Here is a 26,709-nt window from a genome sequence, read left to right as displayed (position 1 = left end):
ACCAGGCTTTCTGCCGACACCCAGAGCATTCTGCTTCCGCTCCCCGCTTTACGGGCTACTAGGTGGCACTGCTGTGGTACGTGGTTCCTTCCAAACTGTAAGCTTTGATCAGTGAGAGATGGACTTCCCCTTGGGTTTTTCCAGGTCAGCTTTAAACCTCTTACTACATTTGACTCAGCAGTTTCACTTTTGCAACTTTATCCCAAAGGACTACGAGGACCAGTACCAAGTGTTCAAGGATGTTCTCAGCTGCGATGTTTAAAATGGTAAAGAATAGAATACAAAAACGAAAATCGATTTAGTAAATACTGACAATATCTATACAATGAATACTGTGCAGGAATTTAGATGAGGTTTTATTGTAGTGACGTTGTTTTGATTTATAGTATTACATTGATTGATTGCGTTGACACGAAAAGAGCCACAAGCCTCACCAAATCAAACCAACACCAAAAATCTACCTACCAGTTAGTATGTATAATAACATCCCACTTATCTACAGGCACAAAAACTGGATAGGTGCCATTTATTTGCCCTGTGACATCTGACTGGCTGCCTTGCTTGAGGGATCCAGCATGGTATGCGTCTGGGTGACAGCAGGACTGTGCTCCAAGACAGATACACTCACTCTCCGGAGTGCCTATGTGTCCCTTAGCCTGGCCAGCTGGACTTCGAATCCAAAGCGACTGATGACCAGAGACAGGAATGTTTTAGAACTTTATCTGCTGCTGGTGGTAGCTCGGACACCCAGTGTCTCAGGAGCAGTGACAACAGCCATTCCCTGTCCACTGGCAGCAGAAGTCGGGTCCTAACCAGATTGCCCCGGGTACTGACCTCGGCTGGGTTCCTGGTTGCGTAGTTCCCCCTCATTCTTGTCCATTTTCTTGAATTGCTTTCCTTTTGATGCTGTGAGCTATCTGACTTTCTTGCAAGGAGTACTGTTCCTGTTTCAATTGCCCAGAATCTGTTTCTCCTGCCTTTAGTCAAGAACCTGCTTAGCTCAAATCCAAAAAAGTCTGCTGTGGACAGATATCCCTGGGGAATACATTTATGAGGTCTCTTTCTCACAGTTTATGATTTACTGTATTGCTTGAAAAAATCCTTTTTAATTCTTGTATATTGTCAGAAGAAACATTATAGTTTTTCCATTTTGAGGAGTGAACCAAACTCCCACTGAGTTCCTATGGTGAGATAAGGGTGTCTCTTTATTAGGCTGGACTAACAATATCGAACTGACTTAATATCAAATGCTTTAGTCTCTCTGGCTTCCCATGTATTTCCTTCTTACAAGCACTCTGTACCCATGAAAGTGTATTGAAATTAATTTTTCAGAAGCTACATAGAAATCCTAAAGAGTTGTGATTATGCCCTTTGAAAAAATACAGGAGATAGTTCCTTCTGTCCAATAGGAGGACTTCTCCCTCCTCCCATTCCTGTGGGAGGTTCTTCCTTTCCAGTTCCCTCCATCTTCTCAGCTTGAAACATCTTCCCAGCCCAAATGAGACCCTCACTGAAATCCCCACCCGTGAATTCCTCCAGTGACATAAAAAGGATCATCTCCCTGACAGCTTTTGTCATTACTTATTGGAATTATAGGTCATTGTGTTCTGTGGCTCAGTCTCTCCCATCGTCCCTCCCCATGTCCCCTTGGTTGGACTGTGAATTCTTCTGGGGACAAGGCCCAGGACTTGCTGATTTTTAACTGTGGCTAGTGCCATCCCAAACACCCTCATTGAACCCCCTCAGAGGGCACCAGAGAACTCAGGAGGAAGAAAGAACATTCTCTTTAACATCACATTGGTTATTTTGGAGACAACAGAGAAAACAGAGACAATATGTAATCCCCCCATCCCGCATCACTAGTTTCTTTTAACATAAATGCGTAAGGCACGACACCCCGGAGATGGCATCCCATGAAGCCTTTGAGCGCAGACTCTCCGCTTCCACCAGGTGGCTCCTCGAGCGTGGGCAGGTCTGGGCTCTGGGGGAGGCGGGGTGAGCGTGGCTTCAGCGGTGGCACGGTGGCACCCGGGATTAAGGGCTGAACTGAAGCAGACGGTACCCCAGAAAGTTTAATGAGGTCAGAGATTAAGACAAGACAGGTAAGGGGTGCCTGCGTGGCTCAGTCGTTAAGCGTCTGTTTTCTGCTCGGGTCGTTATCCCGGGGTCCTAGGATCGAGCCCCACATCGAGCCCCACATCGAGCCCCACATCGGGCTCCCTGCTCAGTGGGAGTCCTGCTTCTCCCTCTCCCACTCCCCCTGCTGTGTTCCCTCTCTCGCTGTGTGTCTCTCTGTCAAATAAATAAAATCTTAAAAAAAAAGAAAAGAAAAGAAAAGACAGTTAAAGTCCAGGATTAGGGACTTTTAAGGTATTCTCCTAAGTTTCTTGTGGCGAGTGGAACAATAGTACAGTAATGTTTTCAGCGAAGTGGAAAGAGTTCATGTTCACTGTCAAGTCCAAGTCAGTTTCCTTTATCCAGGCTGACACTGCTCACAGCTAGCTGCCATAGAATCAGCCTTGCTGCGTGTCCTTGCCACCCAGGACAGGTGACATGTGCCACAAACCCCCTACTTTGCCTTGGGAGCCCCAGCTGTGCCAGACAAGCCATAAGCGCCACCTTGTGCCAGGTGACACGGGAGGCCCTGAGTCTCTGAGCCTGCTGCCCCGTGCCCTGCTCTGGGCCTGGCATTCAGAGGCTCTGATCAGGGAGATCTGGCTGCTTACTTTCTTTGAACAAAGCAGCAGCCACATTTTATCCCATTTTTGAAGGTTATCACTTTCTCCTTTTAAAATCATTATTTTATCTTTTCAGGTTATAAAGGCGAAGCATGTATTATGGAAAATGTAGAAAATGCAGTGAAGTAGAAAGATTTTTAAATAACTACAATTCCAACAAGCACTTTTTTTAAAAAAGTTTATTTTCTTTAGTAATCTCTCCACCCAACGTGGGGCTCGAACCCATGACCCTGACATCAAGAGTCCCACGCTCTTCTGGCTGAGCCGGCCAGGCACTCCCCAGCAAGCACCTTTGACACTTGATTTTTTTCCACTTCCTGTTTTAAAATGCATTTTTATGTAGTCTTCACTGTATAATTTTAAGCTCTGCTTTTGTGCTTAACACAATAATGACATTTTTTTTAAGATTTTATTTATTTATTTGACAGACAGAGAGCCAGCGAGAGAGGGAACACAAGCAGGGGGAGTGGGAGAGGAAGAAGCAGGCTCCCAGTGGAGCAGGGAGCCCGGTGCAGGGCTCGATGCGGGGCTCGATGCGGGGCTTGATGTGGGGCTCGATCCCAGGACCCTGGGATCACGCTCTGAGACGAAGGCAGTCGCTTAACGACTGAGCCACCCAGGTCCCCCTAATAATGACATGTTACTTAAAAATCTTGTTTCTTCTTTCCTTAAAAAGTTTAAAATATTTACATGGGTAATACGTGAGCACAGTACAAAATTCACAATGTATAAAAGGAAATGCACAGCCAAATAAACCTCTTGACTATAATTTTCTGCTCTCAGAGGCAATTTCTTTTTTTTTTTTTTTAAGATTTTATTTATTTATTTGACAGAGATAGAGAGAGCCAGCGAGAGAGGGAACACAAGCAGGGGGAGTGGGAGAGGAAGAAGCAGGCTCATAGCGGAAGAGCCTGATGTGGGGCTCGATCCCAGAACGCCGGGATCACGCCCTGAGCCGAAGGCAGACGCTTAACCGCTGTGCCACCCAGGCGCCCCTTTTTTTCCTTTTTTAAAAAGTAAGCTTTATGCCCAACATGGGGATTGAACTCACAACCCCGAGATCCAGAGTCTCATGCTTCCCTGACTGAACCAGCCAGGCGCCCCATACTCCTCTTCTTTTAAAAAGTGGAAACACTGTTCTGCACTTTTACTCATTTAGCATCATATCTTGAGGATTGTTCCGTAATAGTACATACATCTAATTAAATGGCATTTTATTGAGATATTATTTAAAGTAAAATGCACAAACCTTCACTGAAGAAATCAATTATTATTATTATTATTATTATTATTATTATTATTTACAAATGTAGGCGTACCCCTGTGTGACTATCAGCTAGATCAAGATACGCAGCATTTCCATCATCCCAGAAAGTTCCCTGGTATCTTTTCCTGTCATTCCCTGTCCTGCTCCCCTGAAATCACTACTTTGGTTTCTATCACTGAAAGACTGGTGTTGCCTCTTCTTTAAGCATATATATAAAGAACATATCACTAAATGGTATCTTTTGCTCGACACAGTGTTTTCAAGATTTATCCATCTTACTTTATCTACCAGTGGGACGTTTTTTTCTATTGTCAAGTAGTATTCCATTGTAGGAATACCAACTGTGTTGGTCCAATTGATGGACATTTGGGTTGTTTCCAGTTTGGGGCTAATACACAGAAAGCCGGCATGACCATTCTCGTGCAGACCTGTTCGGGTAAGAGTGGGATTGCTGGGTCATAGGTAAGCAGACATTTACGTTTATCAGGAACTGTCACGCAGCTTTGCAAGGTGATTGTACGCTTTTACCCTCCCACAAGCAGCGTATGAGAGCATTTCCGATGCTTCACATCTTAGCTAAGAGGTGGTATCGTTAGTCTTTTAAATTTAGCCCCTCTGGTGGGTGTGCGATGATTTCTGCTTGTGGTTTTAATATGCATTTTCCTGGTAGCTAATGATGTTGAACTTCTTTTTTCATGCTCCCTGGCCATTTGGATATCTTCTTTTCTAAGGGTTTCTTCAAGTATTTTGCCCATTTAAAACAATTGCCTTTATCTTATTGATTTATAGGAATTCTTTCTATATCTGGGATATGAATCTTTTTTTTTTTAAAAGATTTTATTTATTTATTCGACAGAGATAGAGACAGCCAGCGAGAGAGGGAACAGAAGCAGGGGGAGTGGGAGAGGAAGAAGCTGGCTCATAGCGGAGGAGCCTGATGTGGGGCTCGATCCCATAACGCCGGGATCTCGCCCTGAGCTGAAGGCAGACGCCCAACCGCTGTGCCACCCAGGCACCCCTGGGATATGAATCTTTTGCCAAATATTTGTATTACAGAGCTGCTTTTTCCAGTCTGTGGCTTTTCTTTTCACTTTCTTAATAGTGTCCTTTGATTAGCAGAAGGCTTGAATTTCAGTCAAATCAAATGTATCCTTTTCTTTTCCTTTTATGATTCATGCCTTCTGTGTCCTTGCATGCAGGAGAGCTGGGATCCTTTGCCAAGCGCCTGGGATAGGAGAGGGACAGATTATTCGGTTCCATAATTAAAACTTTTATAATCTCTTGGTAAAATTTCCAGTGGGATAAGAGACATAGATTTTTAGAAGGGAGACTTGTTTGAAGCCAGAGCAGGAAGGCTAAAGGACACGAGGGCTGCTGGAGCTTCCAGGCAAAGGATTAAGAAAAAGAGGAGGTGTTGAATATTCAGATATGAATCCTCTGTGAAGGTCATTCGATGTAGGGTTGAGTGTAAGAGATGGGGTGGAGACAGGGACCAGCTGGGAAACTGGTGATCCTGAAACTTGCTGATATCTGGAACACGGACTATGTGCCTATCAAGACTCTAGAATATCAAGAATGGGAACTGGTAGGAAAAATCAGCGTGTTGGCATGTGTTAGTGATTTCATGCAGAAGTCTTTAGGACGGTCCCATAAAGAAGACAAGTTTCAGGCTGAAGGTCCCCTGTTTTAAAGCAGGTATACTATGGTTTCTTTAAGAGTGGCTTGCAATCCAAGTTTCCTGGAAGGTCTGTAATTTGGAGTCTTGCAGGTCGGGAAAAGCTGAATTCTCTACCCCAAGAGAAAGTACCAACGGAGACTTAGCAGGTGACCAGGTTAAGCAAAAGGCCGGCCTGTTTACAGTGCGGCATTTTCATCATTTCTGCTCACAAAGAGGAAAAACCTGGGAGCAAAGAGCAGATTTTAGTCTCTCTGTCCCTCAGAGGAAGATTTTGAATAGCCTCCAGGCAGAAGCCGTTTAACCCAGTGCCAGAGGATAAAGGAGGCCGACAGTCCCGAGGTGACCAGACTGGGTTTCCCAGTCTCAAAGACTGTGTCTAGACAAGCTGTCTGGAATTGACTGGAAATGACAGAAAACCTCTTAAGTTTTAAGGAATTGCTAATAAAATTTCATTAGCAATTCAATTTCCTTAAAAATCTCACTGATAACCGATAGTAAGTTTTACCTCCTATGGGACTAACCGGAAGTGGGCAGTTAAAGCTTCAACAGCCCACAGAAAGGGTCACTCACCCTGCCTGAGGACCCGTCTGTGGGGGTATGGACGATAATGGACAAGGGGACCCTTCCTTGAGCGAAGAGCCTGGAACTGCCGGATGGGCTGAGCAAGGCACCCCCTCCACTGCCAGGCTTGGAATCCCCGATTTTCCTCCTGATCATGGCACACCTGTGGTCTGCCCCCCGCTTACCCCACCTGAGACCGTTTACGACAAGCTTCAACTTGGGTCAAGTTTCTGGTACTTGTAAGTAAAAGCATTCTAATAGATCACATTTCATAGTGGCTTATGTACACTTTTGGTCTATTAAAAATCAAAAACAGGAGCACCCGGGTGGCGCAGTCGGTTAAGCATCTGACTCTTGGTTTCGGTTCAGGTCGTGATCTCAGGGTCCTGAGATCGAGCCCCGTGTTGGGCTCTGCGCTCAGCACGGAGTCTGCTTGAGTTTCTTTCTCCATCGTCCTCTGCCCCATTCTCTCTCTCTCTCTCTCTCTCAAATAAATGAATAAATCCTAAAAAATAAAAATAAAAAACAGTTGGGGAGTCACCTTCTTCCTGGGCAGAGGAGAAAGTATCCAGAAGAAAGCGGATCCCAGTCCCATTTCCACTTCGGCCACATGAAAGGGACACACCCACACATGCCTGGTGGCCAACAGATTCCTCTTTGCTGAAAATCACACAGTAGCAGTTTTCCTTTCCTGAGCAGGTTGAGGGGAGACAGAGAGAGCAGGCTCGAGCTCCCCCTGGAGGCCCACACGATTTATTTGCACCAACTGGTCCTGGAATTGGGGGTTTAGCCCAAGTCTCAGGAAGGATGACTTCACTGCCTTCACTGTCCTTCACTGTCACTTTCCTGTAAGGGATGCTTCACTGTCCTGCAGTGTCCTGGAAGGAAACCTCTGTCATCGGTCTGGTCCGGGCTGCTTGGTTGTGTCTCAGAGTCAACGCTGGAGGGAGGTCTGTGCGGCTGTGATTGTCTGTGACCTGATTTTTGCTTCCCAACCAACCAAGGAGAAAACTTTTTAGTTAACGCTTTTCTGTTTTGAAAACAGCCAGACACACAGAATGTTGTATTATTCAGGACACTGTGGTTATAAGTAACAGGAGCCAACTCAAATTAGGGTTAAGCAAAAAGGAAGAATTATAAGGGTATAGTGTTTCACGAAATCCCAGGGCACAACTGTAGCCAGACCTTAGGAAAGAACCAGAAGGCTGTCAGGAGGCTCTCATTTCAGCTCCTCTTTGTGTGTATGTTGCCTCTTTTTTTTTTTTTTTCTGGCTAAAGACTGGCCTTCTCAGCTCCTCAGTCCGCACGCTGTAAGGGGCACGTCTGCAGCTCTGGAGTGTGACGTCTGAAGTCCAGCCGTCCACAGAGCCTTGCTTTGCAGACCCAATTCAAATTATTATTATTATTATTATTTAAAGATTTTATTTATTTATTAGAGAGAGAGACAGCCAGCGAGAGAGGGAACACTGGCAGGGGGAGTGGGAGAGGAAGAAGCAGGCTCCCGGCGGAGGAGCCTGATGTGGGGCTCGATCCCAGGACGCCGGGATCACGCCCAAAGCCGAAGGCAGACGCTTAACGACTGCGCCACCCAGGCGCCCCTAAATATTTTACTTATATCTTAATTATTTAAAAATATTTCAATATTTCAAAGCTATAATACCCGAAGCTAGCAAACTGTTAAAATACATGCTCTATCCTCTTATCTTGACAAATATATCTTTATAATGGCAAAATAAAAAATATTGTCAAGTTGTGGTTTCCATAGGACTAAAAGTTGGCAACATACCAAAGCCATGGGATTTAACAGTCATTGTGCATGTCTGGCTGTTGAGTTGATGCACGGTGACATGTGGATAGGAAAAAAATATATAGGTAGATGACAAAGATAATTCATAATTTATCATATATTTATTCCATATAATTTAATTTTCTTGCTTTTGTTTCAGCAAAGTCACTGGGTGGCTCAGTCGGTTAAGCGTCTGACTCTTGGTTTCATGATCAGGTTCTGATCAGGTCAGAGTCGTGAGATGGAGCCCCACATCGGGTTCCATGCTCCGTGTGGCGTCTGCTTGAGGTTCTCTTCCTCCGTGTCCCTCTGCTCCTCCCCCTGTTCGCGCACTCTCTCTCTAAAATAAATAAATAAATAAATACGTTTCAAAAAGATTAAAAGAAAACCAAGATTATATTGGACAAATACCACATTTAAAAATCAAATTTATTTAGCTATTTTCAATTTAGTTTTTGAAAATTTAAGTCATTAAATATTTTTATAAAAAAATAAAATGATTGCACCATCAGCATTCAAATGACCAACCAACTTGCCAGGGCAAAGAATCGGTGTCACGTTTCGAGCATGATGCATCTAGATTACATATATAAGAATTAATGCGTACAAATGGTTTACTATTTTCAAATGTCCCTGAAGCCACGAGGTGCGGCTGCTGTGAGTACGGTACTAATCTTTTTAGCGCTTTTAGAACCATGCACGGAAGGCAAGAAAATAGACACTAAGTAGTAGGCAAGACTCTGGTGCTATTTATGGTATCTGAGAGGAAACACTTGTCTTCTTCTTTTACCCAAGCACGTGGCAGATCACGTCGTAGCCGCACCCCAAAGTGCTGCCCCAAACTTTCAATGCATCTGGATGCAGTCATCTTTCGAGGACATAAGGTGTGGAGAAGCATTTCCCTGGGGCCTGAACACTCTGGGTCCCAAGAGTGGATATCTAGGGTAGCAGGTTATGCTGTGCTCACGCTGAGCACTGGGTCCCAGGTGACAGAGATGCCCAGGGGGTCACGAGCAAGCCCTTGTGTCTGTCATCTACAGTGTTCTCTAGCGCTCGGGATCCAGCGAGGGGCTTTTCTTGCCCGCTTCTCAAGGCAGGACTGAATGGGACAATCCAACATCATCTTCCTCTATAGCTTTGTTATTGCAGGTAAAGTGCATGTACTATTGCACCAGATGATTGTCCAGGTTAGTTAAAGTTGCCGAAGCATTTGCAATAGAATCGTGATCACATACACAATAGAAGGAGGTATGTATTCCATTCTGGGTTTGGGAGTATTAAAAAAAATGATTGTCAGTCTATATCCATAGCTGGGAAATGCTGACTTAAACAAAATTAACCTGATTTCTTTACTGCAGGACTTCTCAGAGCCTTTAATATGCAAATGTGAATTGCGACTTTTCAAGAGGGCGATACAACTTCCGGTATTTTTCAAAATGATGGGACCACCAAAACATTTTTTATGGAGTTTTATGCATATCTCAGAGCCACATTTTCAGGGATCCTGAATTAAACTGGAGCATCTTCAGCAGGAAAGAGGAGAAGCCGTCAAGGCAGGGCTTGTATAGTAGTAGTGGAAGCTGCCCACTCCTGAGATAACAGAGAGAGGCTTCCTCCACAACACGAGATGGCTCTTCTCTGCAGATGACATGGGTCTTGAGCGGTCAACAGTTGCACCACTGCACTGACACTGTCTATCATGGCACCTTAGCACTGGGTCGGAGTTCAATCCCTGGCGTTCCGGAATGTATCCTTGCAGTAGTGAGTCTGATGCCAGGGAAACCTCTGTTGGGGCAGACGGGGGACTCCGGCGCTCCCTCCCTCTGCTGCCTGAATCCCATCCATCTCCCCACCGAGCCTCCCTCAGCTGCCCGGCCCTTGGTCACTCCTCCCTCCTCTGATCCCCCGATCCTGGCGTGCAAGTCTGCTAGCGGACTGAACTGGACCAGGACCCTGCATCATTCACATCATTTAAGTCCCCAAGGTAGCAACAAATACATATTTGTGGAGGCTGGAGAGGGTGCTTCTGACTACGATATAATTTCTACCAAATAAGCCTCAAAAACCCCGCAGCCATTCTTTTGACCAAGGACACCAAGCCAAGCTACACTCTTTTGCACGAGATCCAATGAGAGGACGCGAGATACCACGTGTCGGATCCTCCCTAAAATGGTACCGCATCTCAGAAACAAGTAATGATTGTTACGGATGGGCCTCTGTCGCCCTTCTCAGGGATTGGTCCATTTCTAATGACCCTTGGCCTCTGATGGGTATTTCTAGTAACTGAGCCCCACCCACCTGCCCCGCCCACTGGCTTGTCCTTTACAGCCCTCCTCTCCTCCGGAGTCCCCCCACCAGAATCCGCTGTCTTAGAGACCCACCCCCGGTAAGTCCAGAGCGTTTCTGATGCCCGGGAGACTTCACGTGGAGCACTGGAGATGGTTCTTGAAGTAGTGGAGAGCCAGCTTGAACTGGATCTGGTCCTTGGTGTTGGTCCGGAATGCACTGTAGGTCTTCTCCAGGGTGGCCAGCTCCGGGTCAGCCACCGGAGAACGAGCCTGGTGACCTATCACCACTTCTGGACATGACCCCACGAGTAAGCTCCCGAGCCCGTCGATAAAGAACTCTGCCAAGAGAGGGAGAACACGGGCTTCAGCTGAAGACCCGGGGCCGTGGTCCAGGTCTGGGGGGAGAGGCAGGTGGGGAAGGGCGCAGTTTGTACCCGTGGGGAGGCTGAGCGCCAGGCAAAGCCCCCTGCCCAGGCTGGCAAGTTGGAATAGAGAAAATAAATAAAATAAAAAATAAATAAATAAAAAATAAAATAAATAAGTAGATAAACTAATAAAGAGGCACATTTCTCAGAGGTGTGGCCAGAAAGTCTGCAGACAGACCCAGATGAGCTTTCCAGCTGGACAGAACTATGAACTCCGGAACTGAGGGAATCCGTGGGGAACAAGGGTGGGGACAGAACTGCAGGGAAGGGTGTCTCACATGGGAGCAGCAGACGGGAGGTAGGAAGTCACAGTGAGAGGGAGGAGGGAGGCAAGAGAGACCCTGAGCTCCCTCGTGGGGGGGAAAGGGAGAGAAACCCACTGTTGAGGCAAGGACCACGATCAGTGGCTCGTGGCCCTTGGAAAGGACAAACTCCTGAGGTCAGTCCACGGGCCGACACCTTCCTCACCCAGCTTGTCCCCACCTGAGTGAGCCACTCGCTGCAGGCGGGGGTCGAAGCCAACCCTCTGGAGTCGCTCCGTGTGGGCCAGGAAGAAGTTGACAACACCACTGGTCACCACGCAGCGAGGGAAGCCATCCAGGGGCCTGAAAGAGCCTGGCCTCCGGTGAAGACAGTCCCCATTCTGACTCTTCTCCAGCAACAGCTTAAACTGGAACACATTCCCAAGCACACTGCCACCTACCTAACCGGTGGGCAGAGAAACGCACGTTAGAGAACACAGACTTGATAGCCATGTTGCCTCTGCCAGGAAGCCTTCCTGGACTGAACCTCAGTTACAACAAGAATCACACCTGTTCTGTATCTACCCTTCATACCCTTCCTTGGATACTCTCTTGTTGCTGTTATGGCTACAGCCTTCCGCACACCACGGCTAAGTCTCTTGGTCTTTTCATCCTGCTCACCCCAGGAAATCTCCTTGGCGGGAGCAGAAAGCACCAAGTCCAAAGGGCACACAACTCATCCGACAGCAAGTTCACTCTTTCCAGAAGGCAAGTCACTCCCTTACACAAGGAGGAGCCGTGTTTGGGGGCAGGCAGGCAGTAGCCTGCGTGCACACAGGTCCCTTTGTGGAGTCCCCACTGCCGGACTTCTTGCAACGAGCCGTGCGTGCCGGGTGCCATGTGTCTCAAGCTGCCTTCCTCCCACTCCTCTGCTCCCGGCTTTCCTCCCTGGGCTGTCTGTCCACACACTAGGGGAAGATATGCATTTCTAGGTGTGAGCCCCAACAAAACAGGATGAGTCCTGAACCATCATAAACATCCAGGACGGCTCCTTGTCCCCCATCACTCGTTCTTTTCTTCTTCCTTTAGCAAACTAGTTGTAAGTGGACTAAATTAAGATACAGCCAGCTACGCCACTGAAGACGGGCTCTCCCCACTTCCCTTGCGAGGTCTGACCATGTGTCTAAGTCCTGGCTGAAGGGATGTGAGTTAGAAGGGACGCCTGCAACTTCTAGCACATTCTGCAAAGGCAAATGCTTGTGCTCTATGTTCTCTCCCCCTTTCTTCCAGCCACGCAGCCGAGGACCATGAACACAGTGCAGCATCAAGGGAAGGAAGGAGGCTGGTCCAGACTGACGCTGGAAGCAAAGTCAAGGGCCAGCTTGGATTTTTATACGACAGGAGCTGTGCTTTCTACCTCGCTGGTGCTACTGTGATTTGCTCTCTGGAAGAGTAGTCGGGAGATACCGCAGTCATACAGATGCCCTGGGGACTGTCCTCCCGGAAGAAATAACTGAGATCACAACGACCCTGATTTTCTTATCCATTTCCTGTTTTTCTTTTCTTAAAAAAAAAAAAAAAGCCAGCTTTTATTGAGCTATCTTTGATACATTAAAATCGTACATCTATTTTTAAATTCTATACATTTAAGGCTTACGGCTTGATGTTTTGATATATGGATACATTGTGAAGAGATCACACAATCAAGCTAATTCACGTATCCACCACCCGCCTAGTTACGGTGCGTGTGGCCGGAGTGACAATCTACTCTCTTCACAATGTCAAGACCACAATACACTCTCATTAACTGTAGTGGCCTTTTGCTTTTCTATATGTGAAATGACTTTTGATGTTCTCATTCTTTTCTTTCTTCTTCTTCTTTTTTAAATGCCATTAGGGCTATGTGTGCTTTTAAAACTCTGTACCATTCGCGTTTTTTAAACATGGGGTGAGACAGAACCAGACAGCGTCGCTGCTTCTCACGCCAGTCCGGTGAGGGGAGTTAGAAGTGATGCACAAACACCCTGTTTCAAAGACAGAACAAGGCTTCATGGGGAGGGGGGTGTGCGAGAAAATTCGGAGGCAGAAGCCGCACAGCTCCTGATTGCTGGTAGGATGTTCTCAACCCCGAGTTGTGCTTATTCTTCTCCTGCTTCAGCCCCTCCCCCTCCCCCGACCCTCCCCCTCCCACCCCTCCCTCTCCCCCTCCTCCTCCCCTCCCCTCTCCTGGCTGTCTCTACAGGGGACAGCTGGGGTGAAACTGGCAACGCTCCCTTACCACGTCCAGCTCTGTTTTCTCAAGGACATCCACCAGCACCTCAATCTTGGTGTCGTGACTGAAGAGGAAATCATCGTCCACCCAGAGCACGTATTTGGTGGTGACCTGAGAGACGGCCAGGTTCCTACCAGCAAACCAACCCTGCAGGCGGAAAGAGGTTAGATCAGTGCTTGCCGTCCCTGGCCACATTTTATTGTATTGTATTGTATTGTATTGTATTGTATTGTATTGTATTTATTTATTTATTTATTTATTTATTTGACAGAGATAGAGACAGCCAGCGAGAGAGGGAACACAAGCAGGGGGAGTGGGAGAGGAAGAAGCAGGCTCCCAGCGGAGCAGGGAGCCCGATGTGGGGCTCGATCCCAGGACCCCGGGATCACGCCCTGAGCCGAAGGCAGACGCTTAACGACTGAGCCACCCAGGCGCCCCTCTGGCCACATTTTAGAATCACCTGGGAGCTCTCTAAATTCCCAACGGCCAGGCTGCGCCCCCCAAAGAGCGGTCAAGAACCACCGGGTTAAAGGGAGTCCGTGTCTCAGAGACCTTGGAGAAAGGACAGTGACTCCCTGAATCAAAGGATGAGGCGAAGAAAGGCTCGGAAGCCCTTCCTTGGTCCTCGGGCCGATGCGGATGGATTGAAGTCCTTTTTCTACTGAGTCTTCCATTTCGCCTTATGGTGCCTGGAAGGGTTGGAGGGTGGGCGCTATGGTACGGATACCATCCATTGCCTTCTGTGTGTCCTTGTAGGAAGGAGGGTGTGTGTGGGAGAGAGAGCGCGAGCCTCTAGCTTGGGTAGAATCATAGGGATCACAAGTTTCTCTGCATGTCGGGAACCCCTAGAATGTCAGTCACCTCGAGTCACTTAGAAGGACCTCAATTAATGTCCATACCAAGCGCTTCATTGATGCAGAAACGTGAGAGTCATCCAATGTCTCTGTGAATTTGGAGTCAGCAAAGGGACTCAGAGGACAGTCCCACCCCTCTGCTTCAGGATCGAGTCTCCCTGGGAAAGCCGCTCAAGCATCCCCATCCGGGGTGGACCCTGACTCTGGGGCCCTCTTTCCCAGGCCCCGGATGTCTCCCCATCCGGAAGGGACGTACCTTCCCGAAGGGCATGGTGTAATACTCCACGTGGTTGTCATTAATCTTCAGGGGCTCCTTGCTGTCATCGGCCACGATCACCGTCAAGTCTGGGTAGTACTCACGGATGCTCCGGAGCATGATCATGAGCTTGTGGGGACGGAGGAAAGTTTTGGTGGCAATGGTCACCAGGTCTCTGAGCTTCCTCTCTGGGCAAGAAAGGGTGGATGTCAGAGCACTGCGTTTTGGGAAACCTCACGGACTTGACTTGCACTGTTCTGGTGCTTTCTTTCTGCCACGACCTCTCGGCGTGGGCCTCATGCCTCTCGTACACAGAGCTTAGTAAGAGTTTGTTAGTTGGAATAGAAAATAAATATATTTAAAACATAGCCAGCTTGTTGAGATTTTATCTGTCTTCTAGAATTTCTTTCCCTGCTTCTGTTGGCTCGACTATGCCGCCTCCTACTCTTAGTGTGAATGCTTTGTCTTACCAACACTTCGTTTGCATCCTGCTGTCACGTTAATACTAGGAATTGAGATGCCCAGAGCTCTGCCCATCAAGGGGTTCAAGATGGAGGGACATGGGGCTCGCTGAGGGGAGGAAAGATCTGAAGGACTGAGACTTGCCCCCGTCATCAGCGGCACTCCTAGAGAGAAACACACTTGGTCTCTCTCCTCAGGAAGACTGGAGAGGAAGTAGGTCTACTTGGAGAGTGCCAGGTCGGGACCAGATCGTCCAGCTTAAGGCGTGTGATACATACAGTAACTTGGAAAAGGTACAGCTTTTCTGTGGAAAAGGCCTCATGTTGAATCCGCTGGAGCAGTGGTGTGTTTCTGGGATTGAGTCACCAAACGTGGAGCCACGCCAGCTGACTGAGCCCGTGGGATGTTGGGTGGGGTGGGGTAGGCTCTGTTGGGGTTAATGCATGCTGAAAGCTGCAACCCTACACCTGGCGTGGGGGCGAGAGCTCCAGAACCCCACTGCAGAGCTCCTTTTCAGGGTGACAGAAGTCAGAAATCATTCCAGAATCCTCCTTTTAATACCCGGTGCACCATTACACCGGCTCCCCCTGGGTCTGAGGGCATGAGGGAAAAGCGATCAGTGGGAAGAGTCAAGTGAATTGTGCTCAAGGGCATGCCAGATGAATATTGTCCTCCCTTTTCTTGGGCCACATGCCATCCACTTATAAAGAGAGAACCAGGGGCATGAATCACTAGAGGGTGTGGTCAAGATAGGGGGCTCCTGGCTAAGCGGGTGCTGTAGCTTTCTGTTTGAGAGTCCCTATTTTTTCCAAATCTATAGCAGCGATAAAGACAATACAAAGATATAACTATGCCCAAAATACACATTACTTCCAAGGAACAGAAATAAAACGCAGTGAGCAGAGCTGGGGCTGGGACCGGCTGCGTTCTCGGATCAGAAGTAGCAGAGAAGGCTGATTCTGAGGGGTAACAGAATTAAGGTCTCTCACGGGATGTGTGGGTCCAGAGCCAGGCTTTTTGCTAGAAGCCACGGTCGAGAGCTAGGCGGCACACCCTCCATCCCTCACCACATACTACCTGCCAGGCAAGGAGCCCCAGAAGAGCTATTCCCCCTGCACATCCCTCTGGGTGCAAACAGAAATGACACCACCTCACAGCCACGACCCTTGCCAAGCCACCCTCAGGCCCAGCAACTGGCTCTTTAATAGCTCCGATATCACCATGAGACAGGAGCCCCGAGACTCCAGTATAAAGAGGTAGACCAGAAAGCTGGGGAGACAGGGAGTAGATGCGACTATAAAGCTGTGGGATGGGAGGGAGTCAGGAGAGAGAAGGGAGAAAGTAGAACACAAGCCACGGAAGCTTCTACTCAAGATGAGCCCACCCACAAACATCACAGAACACTTAAAGAACATCTGCATGAACGACAGCCAACGAATCCACCGTGTACAGAGGGACCCATTCCAGACAGACTAAAAATAACAGAAAAATCCAAAAATGATTTAAAATGAGAATGTTCAAGCAATTGCATACATACATTGTTTCCCTCTTTCTTTTTACAGAAAGAATAACTTACTCTTCCCTCTCTTCTGTATCTGCTTATAACTTGGAAAGCATTTTGTAGCAGCATAAAAAAAAAAAAAAACAACCCTCCTGTGTCTCCCCCGTCCCTCCTTCCGAATGCCACCGCACGGAATTTCATTATATGGACGGACTGCACTTGATCTAATCGATGCATCCCACTTCTAAGGTTTTTGTCTTCGCAAACAATGCTGTAATAAAACACCTCAAACAAACATCATTTCCCGCAGATATAAGTATCTGCACGATCATTTCTAGAAGTGCAACTGCTGGGCCGAAGGGAATGCTGACCCAAATGTTGATAGGTATTGCCAAATTGCCCCCAGAAAGGCTGTGGCCATTTACATTTCCCACCAGGAGTTTATAAGAATGCCTCCTCCCTGCTCCTCGTCCAATACTTTCTGATATCAATGTATTTTTCATTTGCACTTTTTTAAGTATGAGACGGAGAGTATATTCTAATAGCTTAAAGTATTGTTGAATTTAATCTGTTGCCAACTGTGCATTTTTCCATTGGCTTATTAGGTGTTTGGTTTTTTGTTTTGTTTTGTCTAGGTGGTTTAAAAAAAAACAAAAATATTTGCTTATTTGGGACACCTGGGTGGCTCAGTCGGTTAAGTGTCTGCCTTCAGCTCAGGTCATGATCCCAGGGTTCTGGGATCGAGTCCCACATTGGGCTCCCTGCTCAGTGGGGAGTCTGCTTCTCCCTCTGCCTCTGCTACTCCCCCTGCTTGGGCTCTCTCTCTCTCACAAATAAATAAATAAAATCTTTAAAAACATTTACTTATTTAAGTAATTATTAAGTAATTACTTACTTAAAAAGTAAGTAATTACTTAATTACTTATTAGTAATTACTTAGTAAGTAATTAATTACTTACTAATTAAGTAAGTACTTATTAAGTAATCTCTACACCCAAGGTGGGGCTTGAACTCGCGACCCCCAGACCACAAGGTACAAGCTCCACTGACAGAGCCAGCCGGGCACGCAGGCCTATTGGGGGTTCTTACGGATTTATAGACACTTTCAAGTAAAAGTACACCTTTGACTTTCATGTATGTTGAAGATATTTTTCCCCAATTTGTTCTTTGTCGTTTGCTTTTGCTTTTGGTGGCTTTCTGCCATAAAAACATTTAAAAATTTCATGCATTTTATGTGTCGTCTTTTCTCTCTGGTCTTTGTGTTTTGTGTCATATTTAGAAAGGTCTTACACTCTAAGACTATTTTTTAAACTCCACGGGTTTTTTTTCGAGTGCCTAAAAATATGAGATATTTGATCAATTTGGAATTTATCTTGATATGAGCTGTAAGATAGAGCCAACTTTAAAAAAAAATATTTTATTTGTTTATTTGTCAGAGAGAGAGAGCACAAGCAGGGGAGCGGCAGGCAGAGGGAGAAGCAGGCTCCCTGCTGAGCAAGGAGCCCGACGTGGGGCTCGATCCAGGGACACTGGGATCATGACCTGAGCCGAAGACAGACACCCAACAGACTGAGCCCCCCAGGAGTCCCTAGAGCCAACTTTTTACCTTCCTTTATCTACGCAGTTGTCCCATGTGATTTCTCGGATCTTCCTTCTCTTCACCCTTCAATTTGGAAAGCTACCTTTATCGCATGGTAAGCCTCCAACATATCTGTCTCTGGATTTCCCATTCAACTCCAGTGAGAGAGCTAGCCACGGTCCCATACCACTCTGTTTTTATTACTATTACTTATTAAGATGTTATAATTAATTGTGGGGTTTTTTTGCCAAAATAAGCACAACCACATAATAAGTTAAATATAATTAAGAAATATTAGAATATTCGAATTTTTTTCTCCTTTGTCAGGAACCCTATCAGAGCGGTTACTTTCATCAATTCTCCTCCTGCACCTCAGAGCCGATCCCTTCCGAGTTTCACCGAGTTTCATCTCATCCCTGGAGCCCCAGGAGCAAGGGTCTTACCTGGTCCAGGGTCATATAACTTAGGGATGACAGGGTAGCGGATGGTCACCGGAAACTTGGCCACAGAAGACTTGGACTCCAGACTCACTGCAGGGAGAAATAAGGTCAAGGAGGGCAGCACGGAGTCTAGGTCATTCTCCACACTGCCCCCAAGGAAACCCATTTGCAGCAGGGGTGAAGGTTGGGTAGAGATTGTCCTGCCTGGGAGGAGACCCCACAGAGTGGACAGCATTCTGGCTACTGACTTGATGTGTGTCCTGGGGTAACTGGCTGAATGTCTCTCTCTCTTTTTTTTTTTTTAATTAAGTAATCTCCATGCCCAACACGGGGCTTGAACTCGGGACCCTGAAATCAATAATGGGGAACAGAGCCGGGTGGTTTGTACCGCATAGCATGCCTGATCTGCCCTCACAGAGAGATGTATATCTTCTTTCCTTCAAGTCACGCTGTGGGGTCCATGGCAACGTGGGGGTAATGTTGGGGACCGTAATTGAGAAGTTAGATGTCCAGGGTTTGAAACAAGAGCAAGGGAAGAATCCTAAATGCTGGCAGGCTTCCTGGAGGAGGAAGACTTTGGGAGGGCGCGGTGGTTTTTCCACTCCCTAATAAGCATCTTGCTGTGCAAGGACAGGTTCTCACCCACATCCACCCTGTGGTGCTGGTACACCGCGCTGGTGTACGTCACGTGCTGGAGGATGAAATTCAAAAGCTTCCGGTTACTGGTCGAAATGGTCAGCTGCTTCTGGCCTCTGCCCTGCACCACACTGTCTGGGATGTCAGCGAGGGTATTCAGTGTCCCCAGAGAAGCTGTCAGGGTGACCTAAGGGGGGTGAGGTAGAAAGATGCTAAACGCAAGGGAAAGCACGAGCCCAGGATGGCCAGCAGGGGGGCAGAGCGCAAGAGGCTGCGAGGATCACCCCCCACCCCCCATCCCCCCGCCCCTGGCAGCTGGGGTCTGGCTCTGCAGCGGGTTGCGGCTCTATCCCCAGTGAAGTCGAATCAAGTCCTGGGGACCGGAGTGTTCAAGGGCCATTGCTCTCTTCTTCCTTGGCTTACAGGATCCCGTGCTTCTAGATGGCTTCCTACTCCCGCTGGCTCCTCCTTTTGATTGCCGACTGCCTCCTCCCTCTCCTCCTCCTCTGTCTGACCTCCCCAGGGGACTTTTTTTCGGGTTGGTTCTGTGCTCTTTTCTCTTCCTATTCAACACCTTCTCAGTAAAGGAGGCGGCTTTGAATACCATTCAAATGCTAAAGGATTAACAGTGTCCATCGCCCGCTCCCGTCTTCCTGAGACCCAACTGCCTGGCGGATTGCTCCGCTAGGACATCGCACAAGCAACTGAAATCCTCACGACTGACCTACTGATTTTTCTCTATAAACCTGTTTGCCACTCTCTCCCTGGTTCTCCCTGCCTCCTGAATGGCACCTTCATTCGTCCAACTGTTGAAGTCCCTAAGGGAGGTCATTCCTGTTCGGAGTGAGTCCCATTGGGTCTACCTTCAACATGTAGCTAGAACCGGGCCCCTTCTCTCCGTCCCACGGCTACTCCCTAAAGCAACTCTGCTCTCCTGCCTTCTCGTCCTCTGGGCAGTCTGGTATTTTTTTTTTTTTAAGATTTTATTTATTTATTTGACAGAGAGAGAGACAGCCAGCGAGAGAGGGAAACAAGCAGGGAGAGTGGGAGAGGAAGAAGCAGGCTCATAGCGGAGGAGCCTGATGTGGGGCTCGATCCCAGAACGCCGGGCTCACGCCCTGAGCCGAAGGCAGACGCTCAACTGCTGTGCCACCCAGGTGCCCCAGCCTGGTATTTTTATGACAAGCACCCTGGGTTATGTCACATCTGCTGAAAGCAGGTCGGTTGGCCAACAGGTGTTTTCTGAGATCCAAATTATAGGTCTTGGGAAGACAGCGGTGAATAAAACCAACTCCCCACCTTCAAGAGGCTTAGATTCTAGTCGGGGAGAATGGCGGTAAGTATATCGTGATGCATATAAAATAATTCAGGTACAGGAAAGCACCATGAAGAAGATAACGTGGAGTACCGGGAAAAGTGGCAGAGGTTGGGGAGGGGTGCTTTGCTGGGGGTGGGGGAGGGCGGAGAAGGCCATCCGAGAACGACTAACATAGTAAATCCGTTTTGCAGAGTTGCTCACTCATCACCCACTCCATCCTCTGGCGTGCAGAGTGGGAAAACGAAAACTACATTCCCCAGACTCCTTTCTAGATTAGGGTTCTGGATGCGGTTTGTATCCCACCCATCAGCTGTGCACACCAGGGCTGGATTTGGAGCTCCATGAAGCGGGGAACGAAAGGCAGGGCGCAGAACACTGGTCTTGCTGGCTGGCACGCTAACCCGGACGGAGGCAACAGGCCCTGGAGCCGGGGCTGGGGCGACAGCTTTCTCCCGCAGCGAAAGCAGCAGCATCTGCCCTGGCCCAGGTCTTTGGAAGTCCTCCTGGGAACTCCAGCCACTGGCATGGCTGGAAAAATCATGCCTTCTGGAGGCATCTACTCCCTCGCCCCACCTGGGACTCATGTCGGATATTCAAACTGGAGGAGCACTCGGTCAAAATCCGAGACCAGCCACCATCAGGGATGCGGAGGTGGGCAGTGATGCCAAATGAAAAAAGGGTCTGGGAAGGGGACTTGCCTCATAGATGGGGGCCTCGGGTCCTTCAAACTGGAGACCTGGAGGACACAGGAAACAGGATAAAAAAAACACCATTTGAGAGGATGCCAAGGGCTCCCTGATGCTTCCTACCTTCCTGATGACTCCTACACGTCCTTCCAGAATGCCTTCCAGGGTCATCTCCTATCCAGGGTGTTTGCCGACTATTCCCCTCTCCCTGGGGTCCTGTGAGGTGGTGTCCCATGGTCCTTCTCAAATTCCAGGGGGTCTAAAGCCTCTGATGCCCACCCTCAACACTGGATGGCTTCTGTGAATTAATCCAGCCCCTTCCAGATATCTCTGCTACCAAAGGGAAAGCCACAATGGCTAAGGAATGAATCATCTTTATATGAGGGACCTAGAATAGTCAAATTCGCAGAGACGAGACAAGACATTCTACTGAATGGTGGTTTCCACAGGCAGGAGAGGGGAAGGGAGTCAATGTTAAATGGGTACAGCGTTTCAATTGGGGAAGATAAAAAAGTTCTGGAAATGGATGATGGTCACAGTTTCAGAACAATGAGAATATACTTAATGCCACAAAACTGTGGGCTTAAAAACGACTAACATAATAAATTTTGTTATGCATATTTTATAATAAAAAAAAGGAATCATCCAAAATGACAAATCACTTTTTAAATGACTATTCAAAAATACTAGCAATTCATCCAAATGTATTTACTTCAGAATCTCTGTTCTCGTAATATGACTAATTCAAGTTCTAATTCAAAAATAGTCTCCCTACGGGGCCTTAGATACCTCACGTCATCTGTGGAATTGGCAAAATAACATTTACCTCACAGGGACGTGGTGCTGTACTAGAGAAGTGTGTAGAAATCCCTTGTAGAGGGGAGTTTCAACCAACCTGAATATTCTTTTCAATATGCTCTCCCAGCAGGTGGGCTCATCTTTGCCTGCTCTCATGATGCTGGAGGACACCGAACAACTAATCATGTCCTAAGATTCCTAGAGGCACACAGATTTCTGTCCTCTTCTGTGTTATCTCGGATCCCCAGGGAGGTCACAGCGGCCAAGCGCGATTGATTCCCCACAGTGGAAACATTGTGATTAACCATTAAGTGAAATCACAGCGAGCTTCCCGTATAGTGCTGAGTCCACAGCACGTACTCAATGAATGATTGCTTCCACTCCCCCATTTTGCTTACGAGTTAAGAAAGTTGCCTGGCTCCTCTCCGGCTGGAGATGTACCTACCCGGGATGGGAACCGTATGCAGGGGCATCACCTCCACCCCATGGACCGGGTACCCAAAGGGGAGGTTGGGCTGAGCCAGCAGCGGCGGTGGACGGGGCAACCCTTCTCTGCAGGAAACAGAACCAGACCGTTAGCAGCTGCTCTCACGTGCCTCTCTGCTTCGTTCTGGAAGGGGTACCTGTGTCCGGAGCTCTGTGCTTGCCAATGGGAAGAAATCGAAAGCAGATCGTCCCGTTCACCCCTCCATTTCCTCCCTCCAGCCTTGAATTCCACAAAGGAATTGAGGCAGTTTACAACAAAGCACATATAAGAAAATTAAAAACACACCAGAGAGAAAGAAGAAACAAAATAACAAGACCATCTGGGCCAACCCCGCTGCAGCAGCGGGATGCCACGGTCGCCACGGTCGCACGTGAACTTCCCGGTAGTCAGGGTGTAACGCGGTGGACAGTCGGTACTCTGGTCTTATTATCAACAGGACAAAGCAAACGACTTCTGAGGCAAATAAACTTTGGCTGGCTCGGAACGCAAAAAGAAAATACATCGCAAGAAATGTGATTTGTTGCCTCTGTATTTTCAGAGCAAACACGGTGACGATTTTCGTAGGGTTTTGTTGTTATAATAACCTCAGGGGCGCCTGGGTGGCACAGCGGTTAAGCGTCTGCCTTCGGCTCAGGGTGTGATCCCGGCGTTATGGGATCGAGCCCCACATCAGGCTCTTCTGCTGTGAGCCTGCTTCTTCCTCTCCCACCCCCCCTGCTTGTGTTCCCTCTCTTGCTGGCTGTCTCTATCTCTGTCAAATAAATAAAATCTTTAAAAAAAAAATAACCTCAGTCAAGGGCAAGAGCATAGAAGCCAGCGAGACTGATTCTTTGGGGGACTAAGGTAATACGGTTGAAATGCAGCCTTCGGGCATCCAGGGTAGCCAAGGGTTTCATTTAGATCACCTGGAAGAAAGATTCGACTACTATAGCGAGTATTCCTGAGAATACGAAAGAGACGAAATTTAAAAATGGGAACTGATGTAAAGAGGCGATTAACAGAAGAGGAAGTACAAATGGCTCATGCATAAATGAGACGTGCTCAGCTTCAAAATTAACCAGGGAGAGGCAACTTTTAAAAACAATGAACTAGGGGCTCCGGGCTGGCTCCGCTGGTAGAGCCTGTGACTCTTGATCTCATGGTTGTGAGTTCAAGCCCCATGTGAGGTGTAGAGATTGCTCAAAATCAAATCAAATCTTCAAAAACAAAAACAATGAAATATCTTTTTCATTAATGTTTTAACATGTACTGAGAGGGAGTGTTGGTTAGGTAGGGGGTATCTAAGGCACTACGCTTACCCACTTGTCATGAAAGTGTAAGTTAATATAGGTGCTGTTGAACGCAGTCTGCCAGTATTTACTGCAAGTAGAAATAAGCACCTCTCATGAGTGAGCGATTCAGAGGCTAGTTAAGGGGAGAGACTCCTGCCTGTGTAAACAGCACCATGCACAAGGAGGTTCATTTCAGCAGGTTGAAGGGAGCCTCCTTATACGCATCTAAACGAAATAAGGAAAGAATGTAAATATAATGTAAGATGATTATTATAATTTATGTAAATGCAATCATGAAAATTTCCCCCAAATCTGAATATCATTCAATAGGAGAATAACTTAATAAAATTCAGTGTATTCATATTCATAGCTGTATAGCAATTAAAAGGAAAGAACTAGAACTATAGATAGCTCTTAAAAGTTACTTAATGAGGGATTCCTGGGGGGCTCAGTTGGTTAAGCATCCAACTCTTGGTTTTGGCTGAGGTCACAATCTCAGGGTCGTGAGTTCGTGCTTAAGATTCTCTCCCTCCTGGAGCGCCTGGGTGGCACAGTGGTTAAGCGTCTGCCTTCGGCTCAGGGCGTGATCCCGGCATTATGGGATCGAGCCCCACATCAGGCTCTTCCGCTATGAGCCTGCTTCTTCCTCTCCCACGCCCCCTGCTTGTGTTCCCTCTCTCACTGGCTATCTCTATCTCTGTCAAATAAAATAAAATCTTAAAAAAAAAAAAAAGATTCTCTCCCTCCTGCCCCCTCTGCCCCCGCTCCTTCTGCCTCCTTCCCGTGCTCAAGCACTCTCTCTCTAAAACAAAAACACTTGAAAAAAACCATATTGAATGAAAAAAGCAAATTCTAGCGCGATTTGTTCTTATGGTGTCAATTACATTAAAAACGTACACACAGATGGGTGAAACAGGTGAAAGGGATGAAGCCCTGAGTCACGTTGAGAATTGTGGAATCGCTGTCTTGTACGCCTGGAACTAACACAACACTGTATGTTAACTACGCTGGAATTAAAACAAAATTTAAAAATACACACAAAAACCCAAGAGTCTATGTTTATGTGGATACAGATACACATAAATACGCATGTGATTACGGGTGTTCATCCGTGTAGAGCAGTATAAAAAATAGTGTGGAATAATAGATACCAAACGCCTAAGGGCAGATTGGGTTGGCAAAGGAGCACATCATACAAGGAAGGGAAGCAAGGAGAGTTGAGCGGGTTGGTTCAAGTGGAGTTTTTTAAAAAGAGCGTTATCCTTGTACTTTTTTTTTTTTAAGAGTTTATTTCTTTGACACAGAGAGAAACGGTGAGAGGGAACATAGGCAGGGGGAACCGGAGAGGGAGAAGCAGGCTCCCCCCTGAGCAGGGAGCCCAATGCCAGGGCTCGATCCCTGGGATCACAACCTGAGCTGAAGGCAGATGTTTAACGACTGGGTCACCCAGGCGCCCCATGTACTACTTTCTAAGTGAAGCATACTATGGAGGTAATCAGATTCAAATGAACCAGAGATCATACCCAACATCAAGCTCCAGTCATGATTTCAAGGATACAGACAATTAAGTGGCAGAGACAGAGCACGCAGAGGTCCCGGCATCCGGGGCGGCGCCCCGCCCTGCTTCCTGCATCAGACGTGCGCTCTCCTGCAGAGGATAATAGGGCGTGATCTCCAAATGGGGTTTTGCAGGATTCCCTCACACAGAGGAGAGCACCTAAGTTATGAATCATCTCCATTGTATACCCGCAGAGAGTTGTCCGGCGTAGGTGACATTCGCCAGGGGCCGAAGATTCTGCGTTATTTATGCTACGTGATCCCTTTGGCCCTGTGCTAATGTGGGCACAAAGGGACCAAGAAAATCCCATTCCTGGAGGGGGAGAGCCCAGACTGAGACACCAATAACTAGAATACTAGGTCGTCTGTGCGGTAACAGGAATGAGGCCAGCTCTGAATGCTACCTTCTGGAACATTCCTTTTGTAATCCTCAGAATTGGGAACCGCTCTCCCTCCTAAGACCTACACTCCCCCTGACTAGACTAACCCTGAACTCCTGAGTTCCACACAGTTTGCTGAACACACCCTGTGTGCCACACAGCGCCCACGGTCACTCCACACTGAGCTGGGGCTCTCTGTGTAACTACAGCGGCGGCAGAGCCGGTGAGATGGAGGGTGGAGGGGACGCGGGGAGTGCGCTGACTGCATCCTCTCTGTGCGGCTGTGAGCTCCTGGGAGCAGGATCTCCATCAGCTCTGTCTTTGTACCTGACTCAGCACCTTGCCCAGACCAGGCATTCAGGGTGTTTCTTGGGCAAGAGAAAGATTTGAGGCCCAGATGGGAGCTGAGCATCTTCTCCCCTGGCTACAGCCACGACGACCTGAGACCCGGTTCACATCACTGATGATTCCTGGGCTCTGTTTGTCCTGGCACCTGCCTGGCCAGGTATAATCCCAGGAGAGCTGGGCATTTCCCCAGGTGAGGGAGGGGCAGGTGAGGACCCGGCCAGCTCACAGCCTTCCCTGTTCTGAGTCAGCTCTTTCTTCTAATGAATTCCTCTGCTCAGCCCCCTCCGGACCAGCACCCCCTCCTAAGAGTCCCCTGCTTCGACGTTCTCCTGCCCCTCTCCGTTCCCCCCATCCCACTCTCTCCAGTGTCTTCAGAGCTCCCTGCCTCTTCTCCCTTCCCCCATCACACACCTGCAATGGGCACACCTGCACTGGTATTTGCTGGAAACAGCCCTGACCCCCTTCTCCCAGCAGCCCCCCACTGCCCACAACAGGGACGGAAGCCATCATCCCGCAGGAACAGGCCCAGCTTTCCCCTTGCACCAGCCACGTATTCCACAGGGGCTTGCTGAGCCCTACTCTGTGTCGGGTGACTCAAGTCCCCGGCTAGCACAACCCCCCGGACAGTGACCAAGACAGACCGGGAGACACAGCGGGAACCACAGCGGCAAGAGGCAGGCGGAGGGAGATACTGCTCGCCGTGAGAGCTTATCACCTCCACTTCTGGTTGTTTCTATGGCTTTCTTATGTCTACTCTCCTCTACGTTCAGTGAGGTTATGAACGGGATACAGTTTTAGGCCCTTCCATGGGTCAATTCACTACATGTCACAACAACTCTAGGTACGATTACTATCCCCATTTTACAGAAGAGCGTAAGC

At 47.9% G+C, this 26,709-nt stretch overlaps 1 protein-coding gene across 2 annotated transcripts in view; it reads right to left on the bottom strand.

Annotated features, from left to right (window-relative positions):
• Nucleotides 1-8,073: 8,073 nt before the first annotated feature.
• B4GALNT2 (beta-1,4-N-acetyl-galactosaminyltransferase 2) overlaps nucleotides 8,074-26,709 on the bottom strand; it is a 43,962-nt gene continuing 25,326 nt past the window's right edge. The window contains exons 4-12 of one of the 2 annotated variants that reach the window (XM_057318223.1): nucleotides 22,233-22,339; nucleotides 21,002-21,039; nucleotides 18,992-19,172; nucleotides 18,353-18,439; nucleotides 14,368-14,555; nucleotides 13,264-13,404; nucleotides 11,227-11,446; nucleotides 10,412-10,656; nucleotides 8,074-8,370 (exon numbers count right to left, since the gene is read on the bottom strand). In XM_057318223.1, coding sequence (XP_057174206.1) covers nucleotides 10,451-10,656; nucleotides 11,227-11,446; nucleotides 13,264-13,404; nucleotides 14,368-14,555; nucleotides 18,353-18,439; nucleotides 18,992-19,172; nucleotides 21,002-21,039; nucleotides 22,233-22,339 — 1,168 coding nt within the window. In that variant the 3' untranslated portion in view covers nucleotides 8,074-8,370; nucleotides 10,412-10,450. Of the gene's footprint in view, nucleotides 8,371-10,350; nucleotides 10,657-11,226; nucleotides 11,447-13,263; nucleotides 13,405-14,367; nucleotides 14,556-18,352; nucleotides 18,440-18,991; nucleotides 19,173-21,001; nucleotides 21,040-22,232; nucleotides 22,340-26,709 lie in introns of those variants that run through there. The other variant, XM_057318222.1, reaches the window with a different exon arrangement.

This window comes from Ursus arctos, unplaced genomic scaffold (assembly GCF_023065955.2).
Source record: "Ursus arctos isolate Adak ecotype North America unplaced genomic scaffold, UrsArc2.0 scaffold_24, whole genome shotgun sequence".
Classification (NCBI taxonomy): Eukaryota; Metazoa; Chordata; class Mammalia; order Carnivora; family Ursidae; genus Ursus; species Ursus arctos.
Note: the sequence above shows the minus strand (reverse complement) of the source record. Positions and strands in the feature narration are given on the sequence as shown.